The 12,681-nt window shown below is 37.4% G+C and overlaps 1 protein-coding gene and 1 long non-coding RNA gene across 2 annotated transcripts; both read right to left on the bottom strand.

Moving 5' to 3' along the window:
• Window positions 1-206: 206 nt before the first annotated feature.
• LOC122023506 lies at window positions 207-4,486 on the bottom strand. The gene is made up of 2 exons (XR_006123162.1): window positions 2,536-4,486; window positions 207-2,466 (listed from the first exon to the last, which is right to left on the bottom strand). It is a non-coding gene; the product is annotated as an uncharacterized LOC122023506 (long non-coding RNA).
• Window positions 4,487-10,915: 6,429 nt separating this feature from the next.
• On the bottom strand, window positions 10,916-12,360 carry LOC122022369 (momilactone A synthase-like). Its single transcript, XM_042580336.1, has 2 exons — window positions 12,193-12,360; window positions 10,916-12,082 (listed from the first exon to the last, which is right to left on the bottom strand). The coding sequence occupies exons 1-2, from the start codon at window positions 12,243-12,245 to the stop codon at window positions 11,299-11,301; spliced, it is 837 nt and encodes a 278-aa protein (XP_042436270.1). The 5' UTR covers window positions 12,246-12,360; the 3' UTR covers window positions 10,916-11,298.
• Window positions 12,361-12,681: the final 321 nt, after the last annotated feature.

Here is a 12,681-nt window from a genome sequence, read left to right as displayed (position 1 = left end):
ACAATGAAGTTGCAATTTCTGAACTAGAAAAGACAGGACTCAGAGTTCAATAAGCTGCAGGTTCTCCATCTTTAGCTGCTCAGCAATAATCTGGAATTCAATTTTCTAATTTCTGCACTGCCATATCACTTGTGCTGTATGTTTCTGCATTTCTGCATTCTGCACTATGTTCATTTCTGCAACTTACATCATTTTTCATTCCTGCACATCACAACACTTCAATTATCAGAGAATTGCACCAAGAATTCAATACATGAAGGATCAAACTGCATTCTGCAGTAATCCAGCTGACCCTTACACATGATACCCAGATCTTTTTCTGCACCTCTCTCAACAAAGCAGGAATAAATTCCTAGATCAATTTCAGCAGATTTGGTTCTAATCTGGAGCTTCCTCATGTCCATGACTGTCATCAATTGAATACTCTTCAAGACTTACTGATAGAAGAAAAGAAAATTCAGCTTGAAATTGAATTCTTGCTAACTGTAATTTCAGTAATCAGAAAACAGCTTCAAAACAGTCCAAATTTTCAGCTTGTTTTTCTGTTTTCGTATTCATTTCACAGTCTACAAATCATGCAAGTTATAGAGAAACAAGATCATCATTTAACCATACTCGAACAACAGCTGGGATATGATTTTTCAGTGATCAAATAGCTCTACACTTAAACTTCCAGAATCTTTTCTTCATTTGCAACTTGTAGCTATGTCTAGATTAGCTTGGGCATTGCCTTATTTCCAGAAATCAGAATCCATTTACATATTATAGCATCAAGCATTTTAAGTCAAAGAAGATCAAAATTTTAGCTCCATGAAGTGTCAATTCAAACTCCATGCACTTGCCATAAGCAGAGGAGAACCTGCTGTCCTGTTAGCAGCAGAATTTTAGCTTAAAATTCAGCAACTCCGAAATTATAACCAGATTTCATTTGTTGTAAAACCTCTGCAATCCAGAGATACAACGAATTCCTTATCACTACAGTTATGATCCAGCTCTTCTCTTGAACATTTCACTCCAACAGTACAAAATCAGAACTGAAACAGAATTGAAATCGATTCTGAATTCTGGTTCCCTTGCACCATGTTTCAATTCCAGAAACAATCTTTCACAGAATTACTGATTCATTTTTCTGAATTCATTGGCAGGATCTCACTTGTAGATCGTTGCAGATTGAAAGCTTACTCCAGTTCCATAATGAATTCCACATTTCTTCAATTTCTGGAATTTTCAACTTCTTCCTATTAGCTTAGCTTTTGATGAAATCATCTCTGCTGGACAATTTCAGAATTCACATCAGGTTGCAGGCTTTAAATTAATGGAGATTTGAAGTGGTAGGTACACCAAGTATCAATGGAAAGTCTGTGTTCTACTTGAATTTTACTTATCAGAAGCTTTGAACACCAAGTATAAATTTGGCACACATTCATCAGAACTTCTTCATCAGCAGCAATTGAGTTTCACATTGGTTTTAAGGCTATTTCTGATTTCTGGCACAAAGAGCTGTAGATTTCTGCAGAAAAACATTTCTTTTTGTCTTCCTTGTACATTCTAAAGCTTATATTATAATCCTTGAAGGAAATATCTCTGAACTCACTTGTCCCATTTCATTCCCTAAGCACTTAAGAATCAATTGAGGCTAAATACATTTTAACTCCATGGGACAGCTCTCAGCTGTTGCAATTCTGCACAGATTCTGCATTTCAGACAGCCACTGTTTTTATGCACAAAAATGTTTTGAAATTCTTCATTTCAGTTCCTAGAGTTCATCATGGTCATGAAAAGTCTGAAATACCATTTGTTTCTGCATCTTACAAATCTTCCCTTGAACGTTTCAATCATTAAAATGTTACATCTGATTTTTGATACACTTTGATACCGAATTCCAGCTCTTCATTTCCTGCACAGTTTCTTCATTTTGATACATCTGACTTTCTGTTCTGCACTCCCTGATAGTACCCAAAAACTTGATAATCTGCAGAATTGTTTCATCTTTCCCTCTGTTTCAGTATCCATGATTCACTTCTACATAACATTATAGTAGACAATCAAGTCCACCTTCTGAATTATTTCTGTTAATTCTGTTTCTCCTTCCATAACCTTGATACAATCTTGCAATAGATACCTAATCCATGGTTAGGTAGTGAAGTTTCAACCCAAAGCTTTGCATCCGGTTCAATATTTCTAACACCAGATCCAACACAGATTATGTAATCTGTAGTTCAGTTTCAGAATTAGGTAGCACACACTTCTTCCAGCAACTTCAAAAAGCAGAAATCAGATTCAGTTTCCTTTCACTGCTGCAAGTTTTCAGATTGGTACTGCAATTTCAGAATTCCAGCATTTGAATACTGTCAGCATTCTGTCCAGCATGTTTTAACCTTGAATGAACTTGTCATCTCTTCCCAAGATTCTACTAATCCAGCCCCTTAAATCAAGCGCCAAATCGATTTCAGCATTTTCAAAAATCTGGACCAAGAAATGAAATCAGCAGCTACAACTTATAAATTCAGCAACAAAATTCAGTATCAACTTTACCTTGTTTACCCACCAAAAATCTCAGTACTTCTTCGTCTTGCTTCTTCAGAACCTTTACAATGCACTACTGAAAAGCTTACAGGTTTCAACATCTCCAAATGACTCAAATTCATTTCTCAATTTGGCACAAAGCTGCCCTAATCTGCACAATTTGCATTTGCTGAATACTTTCATCTCTGTTCATTTATGTTTTTGCAGCAAAGATCTCCTTTCGTTTTCAATTGATCTTCAGCCAGACTTAACCACATCTTCCTACAATGGCACACAAATTCAGCTCTGAAATGCAGCTGGCCAATTTCCAGGAATGCTGCAGAATTTTTTTTTTCTTTTCTCTGTTTTCTGCAGTAAATATTTCTGTAAATTTCTGCAAGTTTTTAATTTTTCAGCCTTCCACCTCACTATTTTGAGTATCAAGTACCACCCTTCCCATTCTTCATTTACAGAATTTATGAAAACATCGTGAAGTGCTATATAAATAGAATGATACCTACCAATTAAATTACAAATCCTACTTCCCAATGCCAGATTTCAGCAGCTACAAACCACTATCTCAGTTCTGTTCCTGCATTTCCTTGAATTGATTCAGTAAGTTTTAGCTCTGAAGTTCTAATCTAGAGTTTGTAGAAGTCATGGAAGGAGAAGAACATCATTTGTCACTGAAAATACAAGAGTTTTACTCGAGTTTCTCAATGATTTGAGAGCTGCTTCAAAAAGTTTGGTACAACATTGATGTTCAGTTTCTGAAAAATTCAGAAATGGTGGACTTAAGTTTCAGCTCCAGAAATGCACTTCAGCAGAATAATTTTCAGGTTAAGTATCAACACTTATATTTGGCACTCAACTAACATTCCAAGATCAGTAGCCTCTGCAATTCTTCACAAAACATGCAGATTTCTTTGGCACTGCACTGCACTGCACTGCATTTTCAGTAATCAGAAAACAGCTTCAGCAGATCCAGCTCTGTATACACAGCTTCATCTAATCCCCGGTTTCCTTTGAGTCTCTGATTTTTTTATATCAGCTAATAAATCTCACAAAAATAGTCCCAGAATCAGCAAGAAGTCAGCACTTCATATTGTCCTTTGGCACTATTAAATGTACCAACCTGAATTCTTGAGCTATGAAACAACTTCAATTCTTCAAGCACTCTGATTTTTTATCAGAATTTGTATTCAGTTCCTTGTAAAAAATGATATTACCATTTGAAAATTTACAACTAAGAGTTCCACTAAGTGTTCAACCAGTCAAGAACTTTTAGCAAGAAATTAGCACAACAAACGAGATTGATACATTCATTTCAGCTGTCCAATTCCAAATTCTCAATTGCAATCCTCAAATACTGATTTCACTTTCTGAATTCTGACTTTTCACATTCTATCTCCTCAACAAACATCCCCTGATGATTTCTATCTATTGATATTAAGAGCTAAAATGTGGATGTGGCACCAAACTTGATGGAATTTCTATCAATGGCACACATCAGCTTTCGACCATAATTCCATAACAGAAATTTTTTTTTTAAATCTCATGACATTCCATTCAATTTAATGAAAGCTTGGAAAGAATGATACACCATTTGTCATTGAGCATACAACACATTAATTTGAATTTCTCAATGATTTGTGAAGTTAAAGAAGAAGTTGGCACACAATTGGCACAAATCAGCATACATAAATTTCAGCTTCAAAATTTCACTAAACAACTCCATAGTCAAGCTAACTCATCAAGTAATTAATCCAAAACTCTCAATGAAAGAACGACAAGCAAAGTAGATCAAGAATTAAAATGCTAGATGAAAATGTATAAGGAAAATTGTGAAGAAAAGAATTGGAAAGTATGAAGGGAAACAAAATTGACAAAATCCTCAATTTCCATGCACACAAATGCTAATGCGACTTTGAAAAGAAATTAAGAAAGTTCTAGAGTTTCAATTGCTATGAGTGCATACCACACAAAAGAATATAATCGTGTATAGGCTTAAAGTGGTCCTCTCTAGGTAGTTTTCATGCAAACAAGCTCAATCAATCAATTTGGAATTCACTACCATTTTAACCAATATCATGTAAGAAAGGCATCCAATCATGTTAAATGACCTAAAATTTATGGTCAAATTTAAGAGACTTTTACCATCTTACAAATATTACTTAGAAAATTCCCATGGTGAATTTTATTCAAATGAAATGCTATGCACTAACTAAATGCAAAGTATGGAAATAAAATGCAAAATGTAAAAACAAAGTGCAAATGCAAAGTATAGAACCAAAGAAATGTATAAAGAATTTATTAAAGAAAAACTAAACACAAAGCATGAATTAAAGTGCAACAGCAAGCTAAATCGGAACCAACTCCCCTTTAATTCCCGGTGGCTGAAGAAGATCTAGAAGAAGAAGCCACCCCGGAAGTGGAGTAATCATAGTTCCACTTAAATTCTTTTTATTCATCCTTTTTCCCTTGAAAACTTTTTCCGGAGGTCGTAGACGATTCAGTTTTAATACCCACTCCGGAAGCTTATGTTCTCCTACACAATCAATAAAAGAAAACACCTCCCACACACATGTGGGATTAAAAGAAAATAGGAGAATATTAGTGTGGGTAAAATATATATCAAGAATTGCATCACAACTAATAAAATCAACAATTGGTACCTCAATAAAATTCTCTGAAAAATTATACAAAATACTCACCTTGTAATCTTGAGAGGTACCTGGAGTGGTGATTATTACCTCCTTCTCATCTACTAATGGCTCAGATTCCAGTTCTGGCGAATGTTCAACCTCATGTAGTGATTCTTGGGTGCTTGGCTCCATAGCACAAGTCCCTACACTTACATCTTCAATTCTTGGTGATTCTTGAGGTAATGCTTCCAGTAAGCACTCCCCTACACTTAAATCATCTTCAACATCAAAACCTGCATCTTCAACAACATCTAAAGCAACACTATCAGTAGAATCAGAAATCTGAACAACTACATCATCATCACAAATAATATTAGAAAATTCTTGTGAAGAAATAGAAATAGTGTCAGGCCTGACAAGATCTCCACAATCCACCTCTTCACTGGCTCTTTGTGCTTGTAACTGATTAATAGATGATGCTATCTGATCTAACTGACTCTGTATATTCTGTATCTTTGCAAATTGTTGCTCTTGATGCTCTCTCATTTGATGCATAATATCATTGCATTTCCACATTGATTCTTCAATTTGTTCTTGTGCATCCTCATACCTATTCCGCTGCTCCATAAGTAGGTAGGACTGATAGAACTGATAGAACTGAGTCTGAGGCTGATAAAAATAATTCTCCATCCCATCTCCAAAATACTGATGATATGGATCCATGGTCACATGAATTTCCTGTTCTTACACTGAAACACTAGCAAATAAAATCAGAAGACTCAGAAACAAATAACATCAAACACGTGGATATATAAACATGAAAGCAATCAAAATAATCCTAAAATTACTAAACATTGCATATTGTCCCCGGCAACGGCGCCAAAATTTGATGAGGACGAATCTGTCACATCCGCTAATCAAATTGTAGAAATGTATATTCCACTGAACCCCTTAATTAAACAATAATGTTGTAGTAACGAGCTCAGGATCGATCCGAGGAACCAACGGTAGAATGTAATTTAGGATTGTCTTTTATTCCTATTTTTTGGGGTTTTCGATATAAAAATGGAGTTAGGGGTTTAAGCTTTAAATCTAAATCTAACAGAGGAAAAACACAGCAATTAAGAAATTAATCTAAAGCAAGAGTGAAACATAACTATGTGCCAATGAACAAATCATTATGCATTGTCACACTACGTTGTGATAAATCCACAACACACATCAAACTAAGGATGAAATTACGAGACTCAAATAAATCTGATCTAAAGCAAGATGTAAACCTAATTTAGCACTTAAACACTAAACAATTAACCAAGCACAAATAAAACTTAAACTAAGCTTTAACAAGGTAATGAAATACTAAATTACTTGCTAAAATCATAACAAACATCAAATGAATCTGTTCTAAGCTGTAAAAACAATAACAAAACGAAATAAACCCTAACCAATCCAACTCGCAACCAATCTCACCAAACTTCACACTCTTGCCGTCACACAAGAGTACCAAAATCGAAACCACCCAATTTCGGACCTCAGTGGAGATTCTAAGTTGCAAATCAGTTCGAGAAATGCTCACAAGTGCCGACGGACCACCCCCGACGAGCTAAGAACATCCCAAAACCCCAAGAATGGCCGAAATCTGAAAATCTGGTCTCTGATCTGATGGGAAGCTGTGGAACGTGGATGAACGTCGAGTGAAGCTCAGGAACACCGGAAGACCACCTCCGAATGTTGCTGATGGGAATCGGAGCCGTCGATTGGAAGACCACCTCCAAATCGAGCTGGAAAAGGGAGATGCCGCGAGCCAAATTCCACCGGAGAGAACACCCTCCAATGGCTCCAGAAGATCGGGATGATGCCGCCGAGAAGCTCTCCACCGAGGTTGAAGCTCGGGAGAATGATCGGAGAAGAGAAAGGGGTCGGAATCCGAAGAAACGCCGCGGAGACGAAGCTACTGCGCGCTGTGGAGTCGACGAAGAAGCTCACGGTAGCTTCTCAGATTTAAATCAGATCTGGATCTGAAATGGACGACTGAGATGATTCCGGGCTAAATCAACGGTGAAAAGTCATCCAAATTCCAATCTTAATGTACTAATGTTGATCTAGGGTCTGGATCTACCCTCCCGTAGGTCGGATCGATCATATCATCACTGGATGGCCCGGATCTGCACAGTCTTCATTGAACGGTCCAGATTAATCCGGCTGGATCAATGGCTGGATGAACTCAGATCTGGATCAAAACTTCTGGATCTTCATCAATGGCTTAGATCTGCTCCCCATTAGGTTGGATCGGCCAGATCTTCAACGGATGGTTCAGATCTGTCCTATTCTTGATGAACGATCCATAATGCTTCAAAGCTTGATCTTCTTGTTTGGACTCTGATTCGAGCCCAATTTCGGTCCAAATACATCCAAATCTAAGATTTTTTTATGCCTACAAAATAAGAATCAAATATTAGCATCAAATAACACCAAAAATAATATAATTTACAATTAAGTCCAAAAATACACACTATGCACAAAATGTGATGTAACCATGATTTAAACTATGAAATCAACATCAAACCATGCATATATGAATCAAAATAATGCAGTAAAATCATGGTTATCAGGGTGTAAACCCAGAATGATTAGGTATAAGTCAAAGTGCCCAAAGGTGTTTGAATAGTCAACAAAAGATTTACCATTCCTTAAAAGGAGATGTATATCTTATGATAACTTATCAAGATTGTTACTCAAAAGTTTTTGGCCAAAGCGTTACATGTCAAGAGTATGAGACTCTTGGACACATGTATGAGTAACTTGAATCCACAGGGTGAGAAAGTATTACTTGAGCTAGGTGTGACATAATCAGCCTAGTGGGGACAGACACATAGACTATGTCCTAAACCAAGTGAGTATAAGATGAATGAAAAGAACAAGACACGACAGACTGTACCTGCTAAAGGGTTCATAAGTAGTTTTGGAATCAACTATGATTTTTTGATTAATTGGGGATTATGATGTACTACTAGGTGTCACTTATAATCGATATATGATTAATGATTAATTATGGATGACTAACATAACCAGGAACCTATAATGTTACATGCACTTTGAGTTTATCTTAGAGACTTAAAATAAGTTTGAGAATAAGATTCCCAAATAGAGAGTGAGAGAGACAAAATTTGGTTGAACCAAACAAAAGATAAATATAAAAAGATATTTGTCGAAAAGGAAGCACGGATGAGTTATGACTATTGTAGGATATATGAATTCATTATAGTTTGATAAAAAAACCAAAAGATGTTTGGTTTAGTTATGAAACAATTTGATTTAATAATAAATCAAAATGGTTTAGTCTAATTATGAATCAAGATGGTTTAATTTTGAACCAAACTTAATCTTAATGGTAATAGATTGGGTTGACTTTGCTTATTAGTTTTGGGAGCTGACTTGGTCCCCAAGTCATGTAGAGGTGTATAAGTACCCCTCTATGAGGAGAAGAGATAAGAGATTTTATTCTTTGAGAGAAAATTCTAATTTGATTAGGGCTTCTTCTCAACCACTTCTCCCTCTCCCTCTCTCTAGCCGCCACCCAAACTCTTGCCGCCCAAGAGTTACCGTCAACCATCTCCAACCACCAAAATTTAGTATCGACGAATTCTATGCTGATGATTTTAGTGTCGACAAATTTGGTGTCGACGATTTTGGTGTTGCCGACAATACATTGTTGCCTCCCACCAAATCGTATCGTGATCACTCTCTTGGATTGTTCCGTCTCCCCACTTTGGCTAGTACCAAAGCGGAGACTCGACTCGAGCTTTGGAAGTCATCTTAATGAAAGCTCGACGTGGATACAAATAGGGGTGAGGCTTCCGAGTGTCGCTTGGTTGATTTCAATTCCACTCCTCATCAATCGATCGCTTGCTCATTGATTCCGAAGGAGACTTGCTTTGTGAGGCTAGCAAACATTCTTGATAAGGTTCGCTAATGAACCTTTAAGGTACGCTTAGCATAAATTTACTTTCCATAAAATTTTATATTGCGATCATGTCTGCATGAGATGTATCCTTGTATTCGTGTGATGTGTGTGCTATAATAATTAGAATTATTATTATTTTTGTCTTCCGATGCGTATGTTTATGAAACATGTTTTAGCACACAACTACATCGAACATTCCCCAACACGAAGGATAGGGAGGGATCGGGTTGGAAGGCGAGGGTTTCCTTGTCAAAGCCGACCACCTTGACGTGGTTGGAGTAGTCCTCGATGAAGGAACTGAGAGTGATCTGTGGGAGGCGGAGGAAGGCAAGAAAGCCATGGCGTAGATGGGGTGGGGGGAGTCAAATGTAAAGACGTTGGGGCTGATTGGCTATTCCTGTGTTGATGTATCCATTGCCATTGCTGCCACCTCTTCTTCTTTGGAGTTCATAACCGAACAAAATGCAAGCTGAGTATTTTTGTAACTTTATATAATAATCATTCTTTCTCCTCCCTATTAACCTTCCCTCCCTCCCAAATAAGGGAAAATAAATAATTTATTTCTCCTCCCTTCCGTTCTTTTCCTCTCCCTTTCTCTTTCTCTTTCTCTTCTGTTAATAAACCATCCATCACCCCATTCAAATAGAGGTACTTAAGGTATAGTATTTAACATTTAGGAAGTGAAAAAAATATATTAGATGTGCATGAGGTGTGCACTATAAGGTGTATATTGTTTATCATGGTACCATAATCTTATTGTTGGCGCAAAAATATTTAGAAAAATTATATAAGGATGACAAATGAAAGCGAAAGAGTGTGGATGCCATCCTCATGCAGAGAGGCGTCTATGCGCATCGATTTTTTAAATTTTGTTTAAGCTCTTAGTTATGTTAATAAGCTTTTATTTTTAGGGTTTAAAAGTTAAGTTATATTATGTATAAAAAAAATTTAAATTGAAAAAATAGATATATATAGGATGGGTAGAATATTAAAACTCTCTATATATCAAAGCTATGATGAAAATTAATAGAATTTATATAATAGTTTTACTGCTTCCTATTTACTGTGACCTGAATTAATGCAGTATAAAGTTCTTCTTTTTGATATATTTTTCATTTTAATCCTATTTGATTGATTATATATGTCTAATATTTTGTTTAATTATTTAATTTTTAAAACCGACTAATTACGAAGATGATGAATTTAATTTCGTAAAAAAAATTATTGATCATTACAGTAAATTGTAAAGGACTTATGTCGTGTTTCTACATAAAAAATAAATAAATAATAAATAATAGATGATTATTAACATTAGTACAAGTGGTCAAGACATATTTAAAAATATCAAATTTTAATCTAAAATTTTATAGGACAATATTTCATATTTTAATCATATTATCATAGCACAGTCCCAAAGGGACAAATTGTAAAGGACTTATGGATGTCTATCCAACTGATTAATATTTTTAAATTTATCCCACTGAAAAAAAATATCCTATAATATATTATAGTTGAGTCCAGCCAACCGGTTGTTCTCATGAATAGGATACATCAATAATGAGAAGACTCACAGCAGTGATTTTCTTTGTTTTTTTTTTTGGCCACACTAAACGTGAAAATTGCCGTGCACCAGCTGGTCTAAATAACGCATTCCAAAATGGGTCACATATGTCACTTTCTCTTCATTTAAAATGCGTTCGTATGTCGTGTTGTAATTTTTATATTTACTAGAAAATTAATCAAATTTTCAATTAACATGCACCTCTTAAGATTTATGTGTCATGCTTTGACGCATCCAGAATTCACCTTTCTCCAATATTAATACGATCAAATCTATATGAATTAACACAAATTAGAATACATTGGACAGATCTTAAATAAGATTCTAATGGTGGAATTCTAAAACAAAGGAATTAAGAGGAGGATGAATAGAAAAGCTCGTCCTAGAGATTAAGGATTTGTCCCCTCTCCTATCACTACTGGTTTCACCTTATGTAGGACTTGAATTTTGAGGTAGGAAGGTTACTTGTCGTTAATTAAGGATTTGTTCGGCTCTCCAATTGGTCGATAATTTTTTTAACCATTAACTAGCTGTTACACTCATTAACTGCATAATCATTTTTCGGACCGATAGTATTTATAGTAATTTAAGGTGAATCCAGCTGGATCCGAGTGATATATCGCTCAGTTCTTGAAGAGGCCGAAGGCGTGGTTGACGGCGGTAAAGCCGCCGTCGATGATGATGTTCTGTCCGCTGACGTAGCAAGACTCGTCGCTGGCCAGGTAGACGGCTGCGCGTGCCACGTCGTCCCCCCTCAGCACCGCCCCCTTGAGGTTGCCTACTGTGCCGATGAACTCCTCGACCTGTTTCTGGTCCATGTGAATGAAGTCGCAGGCCAACGACGTGGCGTAGGCGAAGGGCGACACGCAGTTGACGCGGATGCCGTGCTGGCCGAGCTCCGCCGCCGCGCTCCGCGTCAGCCCCAGCACCGCGTGCTTCGATGCCACGTAGGCGTGCGACGCCACGCCGGCCACCACCGTCGCCACGCTGCCGTTGTTGATGATGCTCCCCCGCACGCCCGCCGCCATCATGGCGCGCGCGGCGTGCTTGGTGCCCAGGAACACGCCCCGAACGTTGACCGCCATCACGCGGTCGAAGTCGTCGGCCTCCGCGACGGCGAAGCCGCGGCATCCGTCGAGCACGCCCGCGTTGTTGAAAACGACGTCGAGGCGGCCGTACTTGGCCACCGCCAGGCCGACGGCGCGCTCAACGTCGGCCTCCTCGGACACGTCGCAGTGCACGTACGTGATCGCGTCCTCGCCCCCAATGCTGGACGCCACTGCTCGCCCGAGCTCGTCGCGAACGTCGCCGATCACCACCTTCGCGCCGTGGAGAACGAAGAGCCGCGCGGTCGCCTCGCCGGAACCGGCAGCGCCGCCGGTAATGAAAGCTACCTTGCCTTCCAACCTACACGTACTCTATGCGATTTTAGACTAATTTTTATTTTTCAAAATTAATGATTGCAATTAATTATATACATGAATCAAAATTAAATTTTTTGTTGGTAAATTAATTACCTCCGAGAAGGAGAAGCAGGGACTGCATTACCGTTGCTGCCGTCGGTCGTCATCTGAGTGGAAGACGATAATATTTTTCAATTCGCTATCTAGCTATACCTTCCTCCTTTCGTCTCTCTCTCTCTCTCTAATAACACAACGACGAGTACTTGTGGTTTATAACTTGTCATGCAACGGACCGGAATATTGTATATATAACGGAAAACCTCAACTATTCCAAGACATACTGTGACACGTTTTTAGATCTGGGTTCATGTGAGCATCATTTTTAACTCAGATTTTAAAATTAAGTTTCATCAGTTACGTGTGTGGGAAGGATTTAAAGGTGCCGTAGTATCGTTTAGTATTTTTTTTTTTTTTTTTGAACTTTGACGGGTAAAATTTAATTCGATAAATCAAAAGTCCGATAAAATAGAAAATGATATTATTTATAGTATGTATTATTGATTATAGAAGAAAACTATATTTTAGTAATTTAGGTTGATAATA

Source organism: Zingiber officinale, chromosome 9B, assembly GCF_018446385.1.
Source record: "Zingiber officinale cultivar Zhangliang chromosome 9B, Zo_v1.1, whole genome shotgun sequence".
Lineage (NCBI taxonomy): Eukaryota > Viridiplantae > Streptophyta > Magnoliopsida > Zingiberales > Zingiberaceae > Zingiber > Zingiber officinale.
The sequence above is the reverse complement of the archived record's forward strand: the minus strand, read 5'-3'. Positions and strand labels throughout refer to the sequence as shown.